Source organism: Antechinus flavipes, chromosome 4, assembly GCF_016432865.1.
Source record: "Antechinus flavipes isolate AdamAnt ecotype Samford, QLD, Australia chromosome 4, AdamAnt_v2, whole genome shotgun sequence".
Classification (NCBI taxonomy): domain Eukaryota; kingdom Metazoa; phylum Chordata; class Mammalia; order Dasyuromorphia; family Dasyuridae; genus Antechinus; species Antechinus flavipes.
In genome coordinates this window covers 254,037,417-254,058,280 of record NC_067401.1, presented here as the reverse complement: position 1 = coordinate 254,058,280, position 20,864 = coordinate 254,037,417, and the positions used below count along the sequence as shown (strand labels likewise).

Below are 20,864 nucleotides of genomic sequence, written 5' to 3'. Positions count from 1 at the left end.
CTTTCCCTGTCATTCTAGCCAATCTGACAGGTGTGTAGTGGTATCTCAGAGTTGTCTTAATTTGCATTTCTCTGATTAATAATGACTTGGAACATCTTTTCATATGGCTAGAAATAGTTTCAATTTCTTCATCTGAGAATTGTCTGTTCATATCCTTTGACCACTTATCAATTCGAGAATGGCTTAATTTCTTTTAAATTGGAGTCAATTCTCCCAAGAAGGGAGCCTTATGGAATTAGAGATAAAAGACTAGGAGAAAGTAAGTACAATTGGACATGGCTCCAAAGGTGATCCTGGAAAAAAGATCCAAGTGGTGGAAGGCAGTCACCTCTCTGGCTAATGAAAGAAAGGATGTAAAGGATATGATAGATGCTAAGAATCTAGAGATGGATAGGTCTAGAAAGGCTGCATAAAGATAAAGAGATGGCATTAGTGTCAGGAAGAGAAGGTTCAAGTCTCTCCTCTGACATGTACAAATGATCTGACTCAGGACAAGTCCTTTAACGTCTCAGTGTTCCATGCAATTCCCTAAGACTAAATTAGAAAGTCAGAAAAAAATAATGTCCATAATTTCTTTAAAAAATTATTATGATTAAAATGAGCACTTTGGACTGGATTCTGTGATCTGAATGTATTCTGGATATAATAGTTTGGGGAAAAGATTGACAAATTGGGAAAAGGGGGGCATCTAGGATGGTGAATGGCTCTATGATATATGAAAACTTAGATTAGAGGAACTAGGAATTGTTAACAAAGTGAAAAGAAAATACAGGAAGGACATCATAGCAGGGCACAGAAGTCTGGGGAAGAAGAGATTTGTTCTGTTGGACCACTGATCAGAAACAGTAACAGAGTAGATGCTCTATAGACTAATTTAAGCTAAATATCTGATCTTCACAACAACCCTAGGAAATAGGTGCTGTTGTTACTCTAATTTTATAAAGGAAGACTCAGGTTAAGTGACTTGCCCAGCTTACATACTTTTAAGTGCTTGAGAGGCAGGATTTGAAGTTTTTCCTTAACTCTGATAATGGAGAGTACCTCTTTGTCCAGTGAAACTTCCCCAGTAATACAACATCAGTCTTCCAATAGAGGTCATATAACATATCCCAAGTTTTCTTCTGGATTGCCTTAATATTTCATGTAAACCAAAAAAAAAAAAATGATTAAGAGATTCTGTACTGGTATCTTAGGTGAAGTTCTGGTTTCCTACCTAATACAGTGGGTCCCTCAGAGCCTAAGGGTTATCACAGTGCTTACACTAAAAATATTCCATTGCCCTCAGGTTAAAAGTAGTTCTTAAGGTGGTTAGAAACAGTTCAGTCATAAAAAGTCATAAACCTCACAAGAAATCTTGCATTTCAGACCAAAAACCCTGAGAGTCTTCCTCAGTCAGACTGATTTTTTTTTTTTTTTTTTTTGACTGGGGTGAAAAATGTCATTCCTTGTTCATTTCTTTCTTATCTAATCTTAATCACTAAATGGGAATGCCTCAGTCAAACTGAAACCTCCCCCTGCATCATGGGCAATCTCCAATCTTTGTGATCTCTATCTGACCACTGGACCCAGATGGCTCTGGTGAGGCTGGTGATCTTGCTTCCAATCCTCCTTCAATTAAATAATTGATTTTATTTCACTTGCATATCATGGTACCAATTTCCTGAAAGCGTAGTCATCTTCCAGAATGAAGGGCAAATAACAACCCCCTCAATCAAGCAGTTCAGAAAGATAAAAGATTATATTCATGACTACGATTTTCTTGGAGCCTTAGAAATATTTTGTCAAAGTCCTAAGAACCCCTTTTATACTCTCTTTTGCCTAAAGGGCCTATGGCAAGGTCACAAATCAATTCAACTGGAGGTAAAGGTCAGCACCACAATATCCTGGGCTGCTGCTGGAAGGAAAGGATGTTACTTTATACCTCTCCAGCTCCCTTAGTATCCTACCTCACAACACTATGCCCCTAATCAGCAATAGCTGGTAGGTTGAATCTTCTAGTAGGCCCACCCTGCTGGCTAAGATCTCCAGCTGCTTCAGCTAGCTCAAAGCCTGCCCACATGCCCTCTGGCTGCTTGCGGAATGAGTTTATATTTACTTACCTTTTTATTGCTTCTGGAACTTGCCAGTAGCTGATTGGGGCTCACCTTACTGACCTCTGACTGAGAACTAAGGTGCCATGGTCCTTTGCACTCTCACAGCAGGTTGTTTTGGAGCTGACACAGGCATGCTAAGTGTCAAAGTCAAAGGCATCATCTCAAAGCTACTGTTGCTTTCTTCCTAGGGCACCTGTTTTCCCACTATCCTAATGGCTCCTTGCTAGTGGAGCAATATCACCCAGCAGATGCTAGCACTTCTGTTTTACACAGTATCTTACTGAAGCCAGGATTATCCAAATGACACTGGCTGGGCTGTTGAAGACAAAGGACGCTGTTACTACACTTACAACAATACTTTCAAAAATAAATCACTGCTATTGATCTTACTTTCATTGCACGTTGTCTTGGTACAAGTTTGTAATGAAATGGCAATAACAATCTAGGCTAGTATTGTGGAAGTATGAGGGATTAATTTATAGCTCCTTAGTTCTACCAGTATCCTGGTCAACAAGAAATAAATAGCTGATGACAGCTTTTGTGCTACTCTGCACAAATCCTCATTTGTATAATGTGATATAAGGGGCTCACATCCACCATGTACCTATTGCCCTCTGAGAAATCCTCAACTTCAATTCTTCAGAAATGTTAATGTTGTGCTATGCAGATTAAATATTGATGTAATTCAAAGTTATTTGGGGGGGACAGCTAAGTGGCGCAGTAGATAGAGTACCAGTTCTGAAGTCCGGAGGACCTAAGTTCAAATCTGGTCTCAGATACATAACACTTCCTAGCTGTATGACCCTGGGCAAGTCATTTAACCTCAATTGCCTCAGCCCAAAAAAAAAAAAGTTATTTTTTATTTCCTTGTAAAATCTCTATATCCACATACTCTGCAACAGATGTTCAAAATAAGGGATAGAGATTTCTGGTGCCCAAGATGGAAGTGAAAAAGGAACTCACGTGAGGCATCCCAAATTTTCCAAACAAAAGAAAATAGTTACATGCAAAGCCTCAAATAAAGCCTGAATTGGTTTTAAGCCCAAAAGGAAATCATGGAATAAGTTTAAAAAAAAATTAAAGCAAATAAAAGGAGAAGAAAAATTGGGGAAAGAAATAAATAATTCAGGAAAATTATGAAAAAAGAGTCAATAGTTTGATAATGGAAGCACAAAAAATATAGAAAAAGACATACAAAAATTCATTTAAGAAAATAACTCCTTTAAAAAAATAGAATTGGTCAAAGAGAAAAGGAAGTAGAAAAATTCTTCACTGAAGAAAATAATTCCTTAAAAAATGTAACTGGCCAAATGGAAAATGATATACAAAAGCTCCCTGAAGAAAATATTTCCTTAAAAAGCAAATCTGGACAAATAGAAGATAATGACTTTATGAGGCACTGCAAAACAATAAAAATCACATCAAAAGAATGAAAAGTAAAATAAAACATGAAATTTCTCACTGAAAAAAACCACTGTTCTGAAAAAGATCAAGATCTATAGATAAAGAAAAATTAATTTAAGAATTATTAAACTACTGTGCCTTTCCAGGCAACAAGTACATAGCAACACTTGCTTAGCTGCAGGATTCGAGTTTATCTTTACCTAGCCCTGCATCTCTCTTGAACCTCTCCCCTTTAAAATGTCAGCCAGCAGGCCACCAAAGAGAAGAATTAGGAATGAGTGTGTTATATGTGTATCATTAATCAGGATAGCAAATGGATGAAACTGTTTCTATAGAGAATGCCTAGTTTCTATCAGTACACAAAATATTGTCCCTTCATGCACTGATTGATTTATCTACTTTATGTTTTTTTATTTTTCCTTAGTAATTTTGTGGTTTTAAGGCTTAAATATGGAGTTTGTTGACACAATAAACAGAGAATCTTGTTTTCTGTCTTTTCTTGCTTTCATGATCTTTGTGAGAGCCAATGCAACTAGTCTGTCATTGGCATTTCACAGACTACCTGAACGCCATGATAAGAGAAGGAGAAGGAAAAGGAGAAGAAAAGAAGAAGAAGAAGAGAAGAAGAAGAAGAAGAAGAAGAAGATCATTTTAAAAGAAATTATCACAGAAAACTATCTTACCGTAAAAACAGAGAGCAAAATAAAATGGAAAGAATCCATCAATCATTACCCAAAAGACATTACAAAATGAAAACTCCTAGAAATATCAGCCAAATTCTGGAGTTCCCAAACCTAGGAGGTTAGGTAGTCACCAATTCAGAGATTGTTCATCTATAGTCAGGATTACACAAGATCTAGCAACTTCTATATTGAAGAACCAGAGGGTTTGTAGTATGTTATTGCCTATGATGGCATGGCATGAAGAAAAATTAAGGGGTGATGTTTCACCAAGAAAAAACAAAACAAAACGATTTTACTGGGAGAAAAGGGAAGGGAGACATAATGAGGTAAATTATTTCATTTAAAAGGAAGGCAAAAGAGCAATTATAGTGAAGAGGAAGATGGGGGAGGAAGGATAGGGGTGGTGGGAAATACTTGAATCTTAATCTCTTCAGAATTGGCCCAAAGCAAAAACAACATGCAAATTCAGTTGGATATAGGAAACTATCTTATCCTATAGAAAAGGAATGGGGATGGTGGAGAGAGGTAGAAAAAAGTATTGACTAGGGGAAGTGATGGTCAAGAAATAAAACACTTGTGAGGAAGAATAGGTGAAAGGTGTGTGAGACAGAGACAGAAAAAGAAAGAAGGAGAAAAAAAGAGGATAGAAGGAAATAGTTGGCTATCTTAAGTGTAATTGTGAATGGGATGAAATTATCCATAAAATAGAACAAAAAACACATAGAATAGGTACTGCAATATGCTGTGTACAAGAAACACATTTGGAGAACACCAATTTTAACTTATTTTTTTGCCTCATCACCACCTCCTCAGTTTTCCCAGTATTCTTCCCTTCTTCCTTTTTAGTTATCAAAGTCTCCTACTGGGTTATTTATACTATTATAAAAGACTGATTTAGTTTAAAATATTATAGTCTCTCTGTATTATTTACATATTAACAGTTCAATATCTTCAACTAAAAGTTGTTAAGATATGTCTGAAATACCTTTTGGAGGAGAGTGGAATAGGAAAGAGGAGCTCAAATATGTTGGACATATTTTATAGTTATAAAATATTTTATGGTTTCCATATTTTGTCATACTTCATGACAAAGAAACTTCAGGAAATTTTTTTTTTATCAATCCTAAATAAAAAATTTATTTCTAAAGTCTACACAACACCTGGGTAGAACAATGTATTTTCAGTTACATGGGAGAGTGATTACTTGCTTTGGGAAACAAAGATTGCTTTTTAGTGAAATTAAAAAAGATTTGTAATGGAATCTTTGATTTTTGGTATAGATTGAAAATTTGCATTTATCATAATAGGTTACTAGAAAATAATAGCTTCCTTGTATCTGAGTTCTCTTTGCTGGTATAGCAACACTAAAAATCCTTCATTTTTTTTTCCCCCAGAAATCAAAAGAGGCCCAGAATAAGGGAAGGATGGTTTTGTTAGGCATTCCATACACATTCTACAGAGCAATAAGATATTTCTCCAGCAATTTAATATTTTTTTTAAAAATATGAGTAATTATTTCCCTTCAGAAAATGCATAACTAGACATCTTACTGATTTATTGTGGCCACATATATTGTAGTAAGTTCATTCAGAAGGTAAAACAAGAACAGCAGAGTGTATGATAGGAAATTAATAAATGAAAATTCTTGACAAAACTAAAGCGGATATATGAGGAATGTGAAGAATATCTTTACACTAGTTATAATTGAGCTTTTCAGTTCCCTTAGGGATTTCTGTTTATAATGTTAAAAAAATAGACTTATACTTTAAGAATTGCAGCAATGTGGGAAAATAGATATAAAGGAAAAAGTATTGTACTTGGAGTCAAAAGTCCTCATTTTACTATTACTTGTATAATCATAGGCAAGTTGTTTTTCAAACTCTCTAACTTTGGTTTCCTTACCCTTCCTTCTGGAAACTTTTTTCCTTTCTGTGTTTTTACTGTTTTCACTATTCTCTCATTTCTTTTTTCCCCCCACTATTCTCTCTCTCTCCCTATCTAGCCTACAAATCTACATACTTCATCTTTCTTTATCTGTCTCTTGGGTTCTAGGTCCAAATTTCTAGCTTTCTGTTAGATATATCCAACTGGAATTTTTATTTCATAAGCTTCTCAAAATCAGCTTGTCTAGAATAGGATTCATTCCTTCCTCTAACCTTTCTTCCTTATGTTCCCCTTTTATGTCAAGAACATGTCTATTCTCCTAGTCACCCAGATTTTCAACCTATATGTGATGTTCTTTTTCTTTTTTCTTTTGCTCATTCACCTTGAACTCACTCACTCAGTTACTGAGTCTTACTGATTTTACCTCTGCAGCATCTCATAATCTTTCCTTCTCCAGTATATGGCATTGTTGATTGCCTAGTACGGGCCCTTTATCTTATCTTATCTAGTCTGTTGCTATTGCCTTGTATTTGATCTTCCTGATCAAAAGTCTGTCCTATCTCCACCCTGTCCTTCACACAGCTGCCAAATTGATATTTCTGAACAGGTCTCACTTGTCACTTCAGTGTCTCTCCTTTTTTATGACAGAAAATTCCTCCTTAAAGCCCTTTAGTTTTGTTTCCATCCTCTTTTTTCTAATTTTAACACTGCTCTAATCTTTACACTCAAGTCTGTGCTCCTTTTAAACTGGCCCCCTTGTTGTACCATAGGTTGCCTTCCATGGCCTGCCTATATAACTATATGAAGCACACACTCCTGTCTCTTGGAGCTCCTGGATTCCTTTAAAGCTGGCTCAAATGCTGCTTTCTTCCTGACGTCTCACAGTTGTTAGTGAGATACCTTTTCCACAAATCATTGTATGCTTGTTTTATGTTTACTTTATTATTTATTTTATTTAATTTAAATCATTATGTATTGACTTTATATTCCTAATGTGAGCCTCTTGAGGCAAAAATTATTTAATTTATATTATCCCCTGAGAAAGCATTGTACCTGGAACAATAAGCATTTGGCCAGTGCTTATTTAATTGGTTGAATGATCAAGATTCCTTCCTTAAGAAGATTGTATGATTCTGGTATGATTCTCTTTTCTACTACATAATCTGCTAGATGTGTTTTAGGCTATAAACATAACAAATAGGTGTAAATGTTGTAGTGACTTGTAGCAAATCACAAAGCTGATGAAAAGCTCTAGTCCCTAATAGGAATTCTTAAAGCATTATGTACTCTTGTCTTATAGAACAAATATAGATGATGCCTATTTACAAAAGAATCTGTGAGACAGATGATATTCTCTTTTTAAAAATTATTCATTTATTTATTTTTATAAAATTTAAAAATTTTTATAAATTTATTTTTATAAATATTTTTAATATCTAATCTTACTCCATCCACTGAATAATTTGAAATTGTCATCATATAATAACCATTCAGGGTCCAGAAAAACACATTTTCATATTGGCCATATCCACAAATCTATGTCTCATTCTTTTTTTTTTTTTTTGCTGAAGCATTTGGAGTTAAGTGACTTGCCCACGGTCACATAGCTAGGAAGTGTTATGTCTAAGTTCAGATTTGAACTCAGGGCCTCTTACTTCAAGGTCAGCACTCTCTATCCACTGTGCTACCTGTGTCTCATTCTTTAAATCTGTCATAACTTTTTAGTAGGAAGTGGGTATCATGTTTCATCTTTGATCTTTTTCATTATATTGATTAAAGTTCTAAGATCTTTCAAGGTTATTTTTTTATTGTATTTGTATGCTCCTAGTTCTAATCATTTTACCAGTATTAACCTTCACTGTAGCATTTTATGTTGAATCATTTCTGTTCATCATTCCTTTCAAAATTCTGGTAAACACTGCAATTTTCTTTGAGACATTTAAAGGAAGAAGTGGAGAATATGGGAGTGTGTTTATTTGTCTTATGCAGTAACAGCCTCAGATTATATAAAATAATGATTAATAATTGCTTAGTTTGTCTTGTATACATTTGATTATCTTTTGTTCGATGTTTAGAGAAAAGATAGTTTCAGTTCTCTTCCACCTGGGATTTTATTTTCATTTCTGCTGGACAGTCTATCCATTTTCTTAAGCGGATATAATAATTATCACAATCTAGAAGATTGGCCAACCAGTTTTCTGCCTTTAGCAGTGAAACATCATATCTTTTGCTTTGTGAGTCTCCAATTTAAAATTTTGTTTTTAAGAAAGAAGAAGAATGAAAAAAGTTTGTTACTTGGAATATAAGCATAAATCACAGGTAGTCTGGAAATTTAATATTAGTGAAAGCTTTTGCTATATTCTGTTACATTAGAAACTCATTATTACCAACTTGAAAGCTAAAAGGTATACTGTGTATATATGATCACTTGTAGAAAGCTTCATTAGGATAATATTCAGGTAGAAATCTTTTGAAATAGAAACTAAAACAATCCTTAGTGATAAGAATGTTTGTTTACACTGACATTTCATCATCAAGTGATGAGACAGAGTTTGCTTATTAATACTAGGAAATATATATCTACATGACCTTGAAAACTCAGAATATGGTGATATAAGATAAAAAGAGTAGAGAATTCTTAACTACTGTTTCATTACAAGAACAATATAAGAAATTACATACACATACATGCACACACACACATATATAAATGTGTGTATATATATATAAATGTGTGTATATATATATGTGTGTGTATATATATATATATATATATATATATATATATATAGTTATTACTTTTAAAAACTCAGACTTGTATTTTAAATCAGTACATTTCTGTCGCTTCTCAGGCATTTTATGTCCCCTTAAATGATATTTTTAATTATGGCATATAAGAGTATGAGCTGAATTATAGTGTTTTAAACTTACACAGATTTCTAGATCCAAATAAAAGAGTTGAATTGGCACTTCATTATGTCTAGGAAAATATAGTCACCAACATATAGGAATTTTTCTAGTGACTGTACATCAAAGAATATGAAAAGATTTCCACATGGCATCATCAGTTATTTACATGACAAAATATTTGAAATCTGTTAGACATAAAAATTTATTTAAGATATTTAGAAATTTTTATATTCAATGCTTTCTAACTTAATGGAACAAATGGCTATATTAAGTCTCATTATTGAATAATAAATGAACAGATGTTAGTATTTTAGAGAAGAAAGCTATATTCCCAGAACATTGAAATTTTGAGGATTATAGTCTACAAATGGAAATATCTGATAAAATGTCTAGTTTGCCCTTTGTTCATGGACATTCATATTTATTTGAGATATTAATCTCAAGTCTCTTTATTTGCCATTTACATTGAAAGGAAAATCTATTATATTTTATTTTCTTTCTCCCTTAAGCATACTAGACACACTATACAATATTTGTATCATAAAAGGAATTTGGCAGAATCCTTCCTTTTCCTATTTTAAAAATGTTTAAATTAATTTTTCTTTAAATGTTTGAACTTGCTCAAATTCATTTGGTTCCTGATTTCTCTGAGATTTCATTTGTTTTGTTATATTAATCTGGGCATTTTGTATTTTGCAAATTTAATTGGTCGATTTTATTGGTAATTTGATAAAATCTTAGAGTTTCCTTTATTTTTTTCTTGATTTGTTATATACTCGTTTTAATCTTTATATTCATAATTTGATGTCATCTTTCTTAAAAATGAAATTAGCTAATATTAATTTAGCAAAATGTTTTATTGGTTTCTTCAACAGTAGCTACTAGTTTGACTTATTAATTTTTTTGTTGGCTTTCAATTGTGTAAATCTCTTCCTTGATTTTCTTGGTGTTTTAATAGAATTTTAAAAAAAAATTAATTCTTTGTTCTTTTAGTTATATGCCCAGTTTGTTAACTTATACTTTGTCTCCATTATTAATAAAAATGTTTAGAGATAATATACTTTCTCTAAGAACTGCTTTGGCTTCATCTAAAAAATTTTTTATGTTGTTACTTTGTTGTCATTATTTTTAATGAAATTACCTATTATTTTTAAGATTTGTTCTTTGACCTAGTGATTGTTTAAGGTTAGATTATTTAGTTTGCAGTTAATTTGTAATTGCTTCTTTAGTGGTCCTTTATTAATTATAATTTTGTTGCATTGTGGTCTGTAAAGAATTGCTTAACATTTCTGCTTTTCAACATTTGTTTGTGAGATTTTATGACATGATAAATGAATATTTAAATACTATATCATTTGACACCCACACCCACACACCTTTTTGCAATTTTCCTATTTATCTCTTAATTAAGCTTCTTTTTGGTGCTACCTCATCCTAGAGCATGATTGCTCCTCTTACCTTTTTTTAACTTCACCTAATGTACAATAATTTTGCTCCAGTTTATCTTTTTTCTTTTTAACTTTGTGTGAATCTTAGTTTCAATTGTATTTTTTGTACACAACATATCGATGGATTCTGCTTTGTAATCCTTTGTTATTCTTTTCCTTTTTACAGATGAATTCATCCCAATTCCATTCACAAGTATAACAGTGAATTATATGTTTTTATAATCCTGTTGTTTTAAGGTTTTTCTTCCTTGCATTCTGTTCCATTTTTATAAAGGAGATGATGAACAAGAAGCATGCTCAGCATCTATATTCTGGGTTTAATATAATCTACTTTGGCTATTCTGCCTTTCTTTTCTTTCCCTCTTCCAGATTCCAATCACAAGTTCTTGTTTTTTCTTTCTCTTTAATCTTCATGATCTGTCATCTATAGTAGAATTTTATTTTAATCAGGACCAATCCATATCTTACTCTTCTTTTTCCTTTTCCTTTTCCCTTCTACCTTTCCCCTCTGGTTTTGCTTTTGAGTGGAATTTATTTTTGCACCCAACTTTGTATTAAATAAACTTTGTGAACTTTGAACAGTTCAGATAAAAGTGAAATTCCCCCATTCACTCTTTTCTTTCTCTTTTTTGTATATAGCATTCTGTTTGTACACTGTTTATGTGAAACAATTTTCTCCTTTTCTTGACTTTTCTCATTGTTATTGTATTAGTTTCCTCTTCCCTTCTCTCTTTTTCTTTTTAAGATCAGCAAAACAGCAAAACCACTCTCTTGGCCTCTTGTCTTTTTTTATATATAGCTTTTTATTGACAAGATATATGCATGGGTAATTTTTCAGCATTGACAATTGCAAAACCTTTTGTTCCAATTTTTCCCCTCCTTCCCCCCACTCCCTCCCCCAGATGGCAGGTTGACAATAAATGTTAAATATGTTAAAGTATATGTTAAATACAATGTATGTGTACATGTCCATACAGTTATTTTGCTGTACAAAAAGAATTGGACTTTGAAATAGTGCACAATTAATCTGTGAAGGAAATCAAAAATGCAGGTGGACAAAAATAGAGGGATTGGAAATGCTATGTAGTGGATCATAGTCATCTCCCAGAGTTCTTTCGCTGTGTGTAGCTGGTTCAATTCATTACTGCTCTATTGGAACTGATTTGGTTCATCTCATTGTAGAAGAGGATTGGCCTCTTGTCTTAATAGATTCCCTCTATGGTCCCTGATGATTTGAAGGGGATATGTTTATCATCTTATATTAAAATGTAAACAGTTCATCATTGTTTAATCCCCTAGTATTGTTTGCTTTTATTTCTCTTTTTATGTTTCTCTTGACTCTTGTGTTTGTATTTTGGAGTTTTTTCTCTGTTCTAGTCTTTTCATCAGGAATTCTTAAAGTCCCCTACTTCTTTTAAGATTCATTTTTCTGTTGTAGGATTTTCTTCAGTTTTGCTAGATTAGTTCTTCATTGTAAGCCATATAGCTTCCCTTTTGGAATGTAGTATTCCAAAATCTTTACTCTTTTAAATCAGTAACTGTCAAATCTTGTGTGGTCCTGACTCTGGCTCCTCAGTACTTAAAACATTCTTTTCTTTCTGGATACTTGCAATACATTTTTTTTCCTCTTGTCTTGGAAGCTCTGGATTTGGGCTATGTTTTTCCTGGAAACTATCATTTTGTTTTACTGTATTTTTTCCAGAAGACATGTGAATTCTTTCCTTCTCTTCCCTTTTAGATTGAAAAGATCCAGGAAGTTTTCTTTCATGATTTCTTGAAATGTGTCTAAGTTTTTTTTTTTTTTTTCAGTAGAGATGGTTGTGGTTTTCATGTAGTATGATGATTCTTAATTTATTTTTCCTTGCCTGTTTTCCCTATCATTTCTTTTTCTCACGTGAGACACTTTTTATTTCTTCCCTTTTTTTTTTCTTTGATTTTTAAAAAATATGTTTTGGAGGCATTAATTTCTGTTTAGTACACTCTTAATTTTCAAGAGCCTTTTGCTTGGGTAATATTATCTTTTATACCAAAACATTAATTTTCTTTACGATTCTTTATTCCTTTTCATTTGTTTTCCATTTATTTCCTCTAACACTCTTGTTTCTTTTCAAATTTCTTTTCTAGTATTTTCATTTATAAAATAATTTAAATTTTTAGTAGTGTTCTTTGGTTTGGTTTTCTTGGGGGTCTTTGGGAGCAGTCTTCATTTCTGTTCAGTAATCACCACCCCAAGAACAGCAGGTATTAAAGTCCAAATCCTTTATTGTCTCCTTGCTAGGGGCTGGGCAGCTTTCTTAGAGGCCCTCCTGGAGTCTTGGTTTTAGTGGAGAAAATGAAGGAGGAGAACCTGCCACCAGGAGCCTGACTGAAGGTTGAAATGGATCTCTGTCTTCTTGACTCAGAGAACTTCCAGTGCACTTGTCTTCTCTAGCTCTCTGTCTGAGCCTCTGAGAGTTTAAGCTCCTGCCTCCAGTTCTCTTGTCTTTTCTGCCTCTGAATCTTTGAATCTAGCTGAGGCTTCTAGCTTATATACGCTATATTAAGTGTAAAGCAATCATTATATCACTAGGAAACCATTATTTGTTGTAAGATTAAATCAATCATACTGAACTTAGAGAACTATGAAACATCATGCTAAACAAGATAACCATTATCTCATCAATTCCACTTAGTACCTTGTTTCAAGTTCAGAGTTCTGGCCCATAACAATTTTTAAACTTCATTCTTACAGGAATTCGAGTTGAACTTATATCAAAGCTTTGAGCCTTTGATCACAGATGCTTTGGAGTAATTTTCTTCTTGGTTTGTGTTTTGATCATTTCTGTCACTGTTATATTACCCTTTTTTTGGGGGGGGGGTTCCTGAAATAGTTCATTCTTCTAATTTCTTGATTTTATTCTTAATTCTGTGAAAGAACATAATATTTAGAGCAACTTGCCTATGTTTAATATTTAATTTTTCATTGATTTAATAATCATTTAAGTAAGAGTCAGTGGATAAAATGATGTTATACTCTGGGGGAAGAACAAAGATAATTCAAACATAGGTCTTCTTTCATAAAAGAAAGGGTATTTAACATATTTACAATATTATATACCAAATATTTAGTAGCTAATGTTAGATAAGTGTACTAAGAACAAAGGTGAAATAATGGATATTTTGCCATAAAGGCTGGAGAAAGAAAAGATTATTTCTGATTGTAAGAATCAGTGGAAGCTTCATATAAGATTTTTGCACTGGAAATTGAAAGATGAGTAGAGTTTCAAAAGGCAAGAATTTTCAAAAAGAAATTCAAAAGGGAGGTGAGAAAGTACTAATATGTCCATTAAGTAGTTCAGTATGATTGGAATGTAATTTCTCCTTGTATTTGTATAGTCCTGCATATTTTTCAAAACGGCTTCATTTCTATCAGTTATATATTTTATCTTTATATAACATCACAAAAATAAAACTAAACAATTGTAATCATACATTATTAGTACTCTCTTAATCTGGTATTCTTTGAAGTAAACCATTTTGCCTTAGTTAAAAATCAAGGCAAAATTTCTATTGTTTTTCTGTTTGTTGTGCTTTTTCTGGGATTTATGTTATATTCATTTATTCTTAGGGATTGGCTTTCACTTTGGAAGAGAGACAGCAATTGAATATACATGGATTACTACCACCTTGTTTTCTTGGCCAAGACATCCAAGTCTTAAGAGTTATTAAGAATTTTGAGCGGCTGAACTCAGACTTTGACAGGTAAATAAATCATTTTTAAAGATATTATTATATGTTTAATAGCATTTGTGTAATTTTCTGTGGTGTTATTTAATGGGCAAGTTCAAAGATGAAAAAGTAAAATCCCTTCATTTATAATTCTTTTAATTAATATATTACAATATTTCAATGACTCTGATTCCATTGATGTGAATGATTCTTCCAGTGATTCAGATAGTAATCTACCCATACATTCACCTTTAGCAACTCTTATCCATGTTGTACCAAAAATTTTTCTTAGAGGATTTGGCCAATGTGCCTGTCCTTGTCTGTAGATAGTGTTTACATAGCACTTTTATGCTTATAAAATACCTTACATAAGTTTATCTCATTTGATTTTTAGATTCTTGTCAGGTACATAATATTATTGTTCTTATTTTTACAAGTGAGAAAACTGAGACTGAGAGAGTTTAAGTGACCAGGGTTATAGTCATTGCCAAGCATTCAGGACCACTCTAGTTTCCTGTAGCTGATGCCCATCTGTTGGACATTATATTGGTACCAGTGGAGCACATAAGCTGTTGTCTCTCATATTGCTACCTAGCTAGCCCACAACATTTTCTAGCAGTAAATTACTCAAAAAAGATATGTTAGGCTGCTTCTTGTTTGGAAGTCTTCATTGAGAATATTTTGTAGCATATTTGAACCTACCTCATCTCTCTTCCTTTTTGGTAATGCATAGTTTTGATTCTTTGGAGATAAGGAATTGTATCTTTATAGGATCTCTAGAACAATATTGGTAAGGAAAAGATTAGAAGGTTGTGCCTCATGTGTTGGGAAGCACTTTAGAGTCATCATTTGGAGTATTTGCATTTGGGGCAAATTTACTTGGTAGAGGGAAAGAGAATGTTCATGCATAAGACATTCCAATAGTAGATGCAGTAAAATGGGGAGTTGAACTTATCCCTTAGAGAATCTAGCCCTCATTGGAACCCTAGAAAACAGGTGCCATAGTGGGTAGGACCTTGAGATAATCCACCTTGTAGTGACAAATTTCAAAAAACAAAACAATGGGCTTGGGGTGGGCTGTGGATTGCCAAAGGGAGGGAGTATACCCTTAAATGTTAGTACCCTGGAACCAAAGCTCATTTGCTCTATGCTGATTAAGGCTCTTCCATCCTATCTTGTTTCTCCCTAATTGAAATGTGAAAATTAAAAGCTAATTTGGAAGGGCATTCAAATTTATAAGTTAATAAAAGAGCCAAGATTTAGAATGAGGAAAGTATTTTAAGACCTTTGATTTTTAAAAGGTGTCTGTCTCATTGAATCATTTGCAGCCATTTTGATTGATCTTTCTTCATCTTCATCTCCACCTTTTGTATTATTTATGTTATCTGCTGCGCTATTGTTTCTGATGTGACACCACTGTTTCTTTTATTATTTTGAATTTTTTGTCTTTATGTTTTAATTGGATTTTAATTTTTTAATTTCATTATATATTTTAATAATTTATTTGCTTTATATTTAAGGTTTCCTCTACTCTTAGCTACTTTTGAACTGACCATAAAATAGTAGACAAAAATCCTATGTCGTGCAATTTATTCTTTTCATCTTTTCCTTGGACAATACAGAAATTAAAAAAAATTTTTTTTTTGAAAGATAATCCTGAAATTGATACTGATGCTATTTGGGATAGGTAATTCTCTATTTTCTAATTTCGAACATGCAAGACAAAATTACATGGAATTGATTATTTGTGCAACATGAAATAGAGTTGGCTTCTAAGACAGCAAAAAACTTTAGCCTCATTTCTCATGGAATAGGATTAACTCAATTTGCTAAGTCTTTACATATTCTTTTGCTATTTCTTTCTTTTCAAGTAGACTCTGACTTAAACATTGTCAGTTATTTTACTGCTAGATTGGAAATCCTTTATGATTTATAGTAATAAAATTTAAGGCAGTGACTTAAAAATAAAGTAATTAGTGGTATTGGAATTCATTATGACCAAGTTGGTAGTGTATTCTATTTTGTGAATAAAATTTTTAAACTTACTTGAAAAAGGACCCAACCATTTAAGTATATCTTCAATTTGCATTATAAGTTAGTATAAATCTTTAATCAACAAATGTTTATGTCTCCCACAGTGTCAGGCACTATGCTAGACTCTAGAGTTGAAAAGATAAAACAAAACATTCTCTGCCTTTGAGGAGCTTACACTTTAGACAGAAACAGTAGGAATACATATAAGTGAATGCATATTAAGTTTGGAGAAGAGTAATGGATCACTGCTGGAGGGATCAGGTGGGAAATAGTTGTGCTTAACAGAAACTAGGGAATTCTAGAGATCTCTTTAAGGAGAGAATATTATGTAAGCATGAGGATTTAGTTTAATTAGCTCATGCCTGTGCAAAGACATAGAGAATTGGTGTTTAATATATGTTTGTTGATTGATAGAAGCAAATATAAGAAACAGCAAAAGAGCTAGTTTTATTTTACTAGATAGTGTATGATTTGTCAATAATAAGACCATGTAGATAGTTGGAAACAGATTGTGAAATGCTTTAAATGCCAAATAGAGAAATTTGGTTTTTTGTCCCAAAGGAATAGAAGGCCAGTACAATTTATTGAACAAAGAAGTGATATAGTTCAACTTTATTTATTTTTTTTAAGGAGAAAGTCTTTTTTTTATTATTATAGCTTTTTATATACAAGATATATGCATGGGTAATTTTGCAGCATTGACAATTGCAAAACCTTTTATTACAATTTTTCCCCTCCTTTCCTCCACCCCCTCCCCCAGATGGTAGGCTGACCAATACATTAAACTTTTTTTAAGTTTATTTTTTAAATTTTTTTAAGAATGTCTTTTTAAATATCTTTAAGAATATCAATTTGGCAGTTGGGTGGAAATTAAATTGGTGGAAGGGAAGAATTTGATATAGGGAGAGCAATAGGATGCTATTGAAGTAGTCCAGATCTGAAATGGAATAGATAGTGCCTGTGGAAGTTGAAAGAAGGGCCATAAGGAAGAGAGATGTTGCAGAAGTGGAAACAGAATTTTACAGTGATTGGATATGTGGAGTTATAGAGAATGAGAGAACGAAGATAGCTTTCAGGTTCTGAGTATGGGTGATGGGAAGGATCATTGTGCCCTCAGTAGAAATAGGGAAATTAAGAATCTGGGTATGGTTGGAATTTTTTAAAATGAGTTCCATTTTGGTCCTATTGAACTTGTGGTACCTATTATTTATTTGGAAATGTTATCTATTGGAAATCTATTACCTATTCCAATGGATAGTTGGAATTACACAGCTGGAGCTCAAGAGAGAAACTAGTTCTGGATATCCAAATCTGAGCTCATTGAGAAAGAAAATGAAGACAGAAAAGAGAAGAAGATCTAAGACAGCCTCTGATTTTACACATTATGGGGAGATGATAGAGATGGAGGATATAGACATGAGAATAAAATAGTCAGAAAAGTAGGATAGAACTAAAAAAAGAATAGTGGAACAAAAACTATTTGGGGAGAAGTGGTGCTATCAGATGGTGTAGAGAATTCAAAAGAATGAGTATGGAACTGTCAAGAAAGCCATTGGATTTGACAATTAAGAGATCATTGGTAACTTTGCATAGAACAGTTTCAGTTGAGTAGGAAAGCAGGAACCAGAGTGTAACTGATTGGCAAGTGAGTGACAGAAGAGAAAGTGGAGGCAACAAGCAGAATGGGCTTTTGCTAGGTGTAGGGCTGTATGCTAGGTGTAGGGCAGAGATGAGACAATTGCTTGGGTGAATGGTAGAGTCAAGAGTTTGAATTTGCTTTTTTTGGTTTCTTATTTAAGAATAGGAGACCTGGTGTATTTCTCTGCTACTGGGAATGAACAAGAAAAAGGAGAGGTTAAAGATTGGAGGGACTGATTATAAAAGCATTCTGTCAGAAGAGACAGAAATGGACGAATGGGGAAATGGAGTCAAGAGTTTGGCCTAATTATCTCCACAGGAAAACTAAATGGATGAAGATGTTACTTGTTTAAATAATAATTTCTTTGAGTGAAATTAATTGGTCTGTGGAGTCTATGGAGCGTGTCTATGTTCATACACATGTATATTTGACACTTAAAGCAAATTGCCAAAACTTGATAAAATTGCCCAAAATGGACAGCAAGAAGAGAGCAGCATGGGAGATAATATGGAAAATAAATTTTTCTGAAACAAAGGCTCCTCTTTTTAATACTAAGATTCTTTCATGGTAACACATTATCTGTGAGTCAGAACACTACAGTCACTTGTACAAGAATTGAAATTAATAATAATAGCTAATATTTATTAAACATTATAACACTGCTAAGTAGTTTATAATTCTTGTTTCATTCTGATGCTCTATCTGTTGTGTCACCTATCTGCCCTTATTATCCAGAAATTAACATATGGTTGAGAAAATAAAATGGGCCAGTCTTTGATGAACATGAGGGATAATTGCTGTAGAGCCTGTATACTTATTGTTATCTTTATGATATCAAGTAAAATTGGGAAACTTTGCCAGTTTATTGACTCCAACATCCTCACTGTGCTTTCCATTAATGCCTTCTTTATAGATAACAAATGCTTTTATCTTATACCTTTTCCTTTCTCTCCCCTTCCATCTTTTTATATTTACTGAAATCTCTTGCCTTCCTGACATGACATGGCTTCACTTTTTCTAGCACTGGGTTCCGCTTTCTACTCATATCCCCAGCTCACTGAGTAGTGAAGGCGTCAGAATATTTCTTTCTCCATATTGCTACTTATCATTGTAACTAATTAACCTCTTATCCTTTGAGCTCCATTTAATCCTTGCTTATCACCCATTTAATATTGTTATATAGTATCTCTTGAGCCCTAATTTTCTTTTTTCTTTGATTAGTTCAGTGTCCCTGTCTTTATTTCTTCCCCAGCTTCTATCCTTGTCCTAAGGGATATAAACATATATATTTATATTCCCTCAAATATCCCCAAAATTTCTTAGTTCCTCAGCTTAATAAATACCCATGACTTCTTCTCTTACCTCTGCAGAGATAGTCATACCATAGATCTTGTCATCACTCACAAGTGTTCTACTTCTGTGTTCATGAACTCTGAAATTGCGTTATCTGATCATAATCTGTTTCACCTCTTCTTCTGCTTTGAACTCCTAGCCCCATTCTTCATCCTCATACGGATTTTCATCTTCATCTTCCCTCCTCAGTTCTTTCTCCAGCTGTCTATCACTCCTGCCTTGGTTACCTTTTCTTCTCTTCCCTATCTTGACAAACCAGTTCTGTACTCTACCAACTGTCCTTTTCTCTCATCCTTTGCCCTCTTCTCATATCACCAGTTTTGTCCTCACAAGCTTCAGTTTTGACTACCACCTGCTTCCTTTTCTCCTATTCCAGTCTCATGAAGCTAGAGAAAGTTAAAAAAAAATAAATAAAGGTAATCATGCTGACTGGAACTACTACAAACTTAAATTACATGATCTCTCCTGGACACTCTGTATTCAAGACAGTCCATTTATACTTTGCTAATTGTGGCCTTTCCTTACCTTGTCATCTCTCTTCAAACCGCCATGGCTCCCCTTACCTTATGCTTTCAGCTGAGAACCTTCTATAATATTTTACTAAATAAATTGAGACCATTCACTGAGAGCTGTTGCTTCTCCTGTCCTCATCTCACATCATTCAGATGCCTTCTGCCAGTATCTATCTCCCTTATCCCCGTCTCACATGAAAAAGTGCCCCATTTTGCCAGAGCAAGCTCTTTTACCTGTCCAACTATTCCCATTCCACCCCATCTTCTCTGGATGATTTCTGCCTTTATATTCCCACTCTCTTATTAATTTTAAATCTCTTCTTAACTACTGGCTTCTTCCCTGCTGATTACAAACATATATATTTCTCCCCTATCTTCAGAAAGCCTTCACTTGATCCATTAATCCCCATTACTGACTATCCTGTATCTCTCCTTCCTTTAATGGCTAAACACCATGATAAATCCATCTGTAATCCGAGCTTTCTTCTCTCTTTCCCTCACTCTTTTCTTAACTCTCTGAAGTATGGTTTCTGACCTCATCATTCAATGGAAAGTGCTCTCTTCAAAGTTTCAATGATCTTTTTTCCTCCCCTTCAACACGTTCCCCTTTCTTTAATACATGTAATTTTATTTGAACTAGTTTTAAACCAGTGTACAAGTAAAACTTCCCTCTCATAAATACTATCACTGATTTCATGGAATGAGAGGCTTCATTTACACTTGTGTAGGGGACTGGTAAAGAAATTAGAGGGTCATTTTGGTTCTTTCAATTAAAAGAAACGAACAATTACCAAGGCAGAAGATACAAAATGTACTTTCTGCTTCCCTTCTCTTGTCTGGATTTATTTTAAATGGCCCAAATTTGTCATACTCCAGCTTGCTGATCCGCATTTGCTGAAAGGTGTAGAGAGGTCAGGACGGAGCCTTGAAACCAGAGTATTTGCCCTCAGGTAGGACAGTGATCATTATTTCATTGTTCTGGGAACTAGGGCTATAATCTTCTGCATCGGATCTGCAGTGCCTGGATACATACCATCAAACAAATGGAATATGAATACTCATAGATGTCAGTATCACACTTCATGATTTACTTGGAGGTGGTTTCATGAATCACGGGATTTCACACCTTAAAAAAAATGGTTGGAAAAGAGCTTCTGAGAAGTTAATCCTTCATTGCCAGTGGTGATGTAAGCCGC

At 33.6% G+C, this 20,864-nt stretch overlaps 1 protein-coding gene across 1 annotated transcript in view; it reads left to right on the top strand.

Moving 5' to 3' along the window:
• The window catches only part of ME1 (malic enzyme 1), a 271,605-nt gene that overhangs the window by 35,997 nt on the left and 214,744 nt on the right, over window positions 1-20,864 (top strand). Inside the window, exon 2 of the mRNA XM_051997329.1 lies at window positions 14,030-14,163. Coding sequence (XP_051853289.1) covers window positions 14,030-14,163 — 134 coding nt within the window. The remainder of the gene's footprint in view (window positions 1-14,029; window positions 14,164-20,864) is intronic.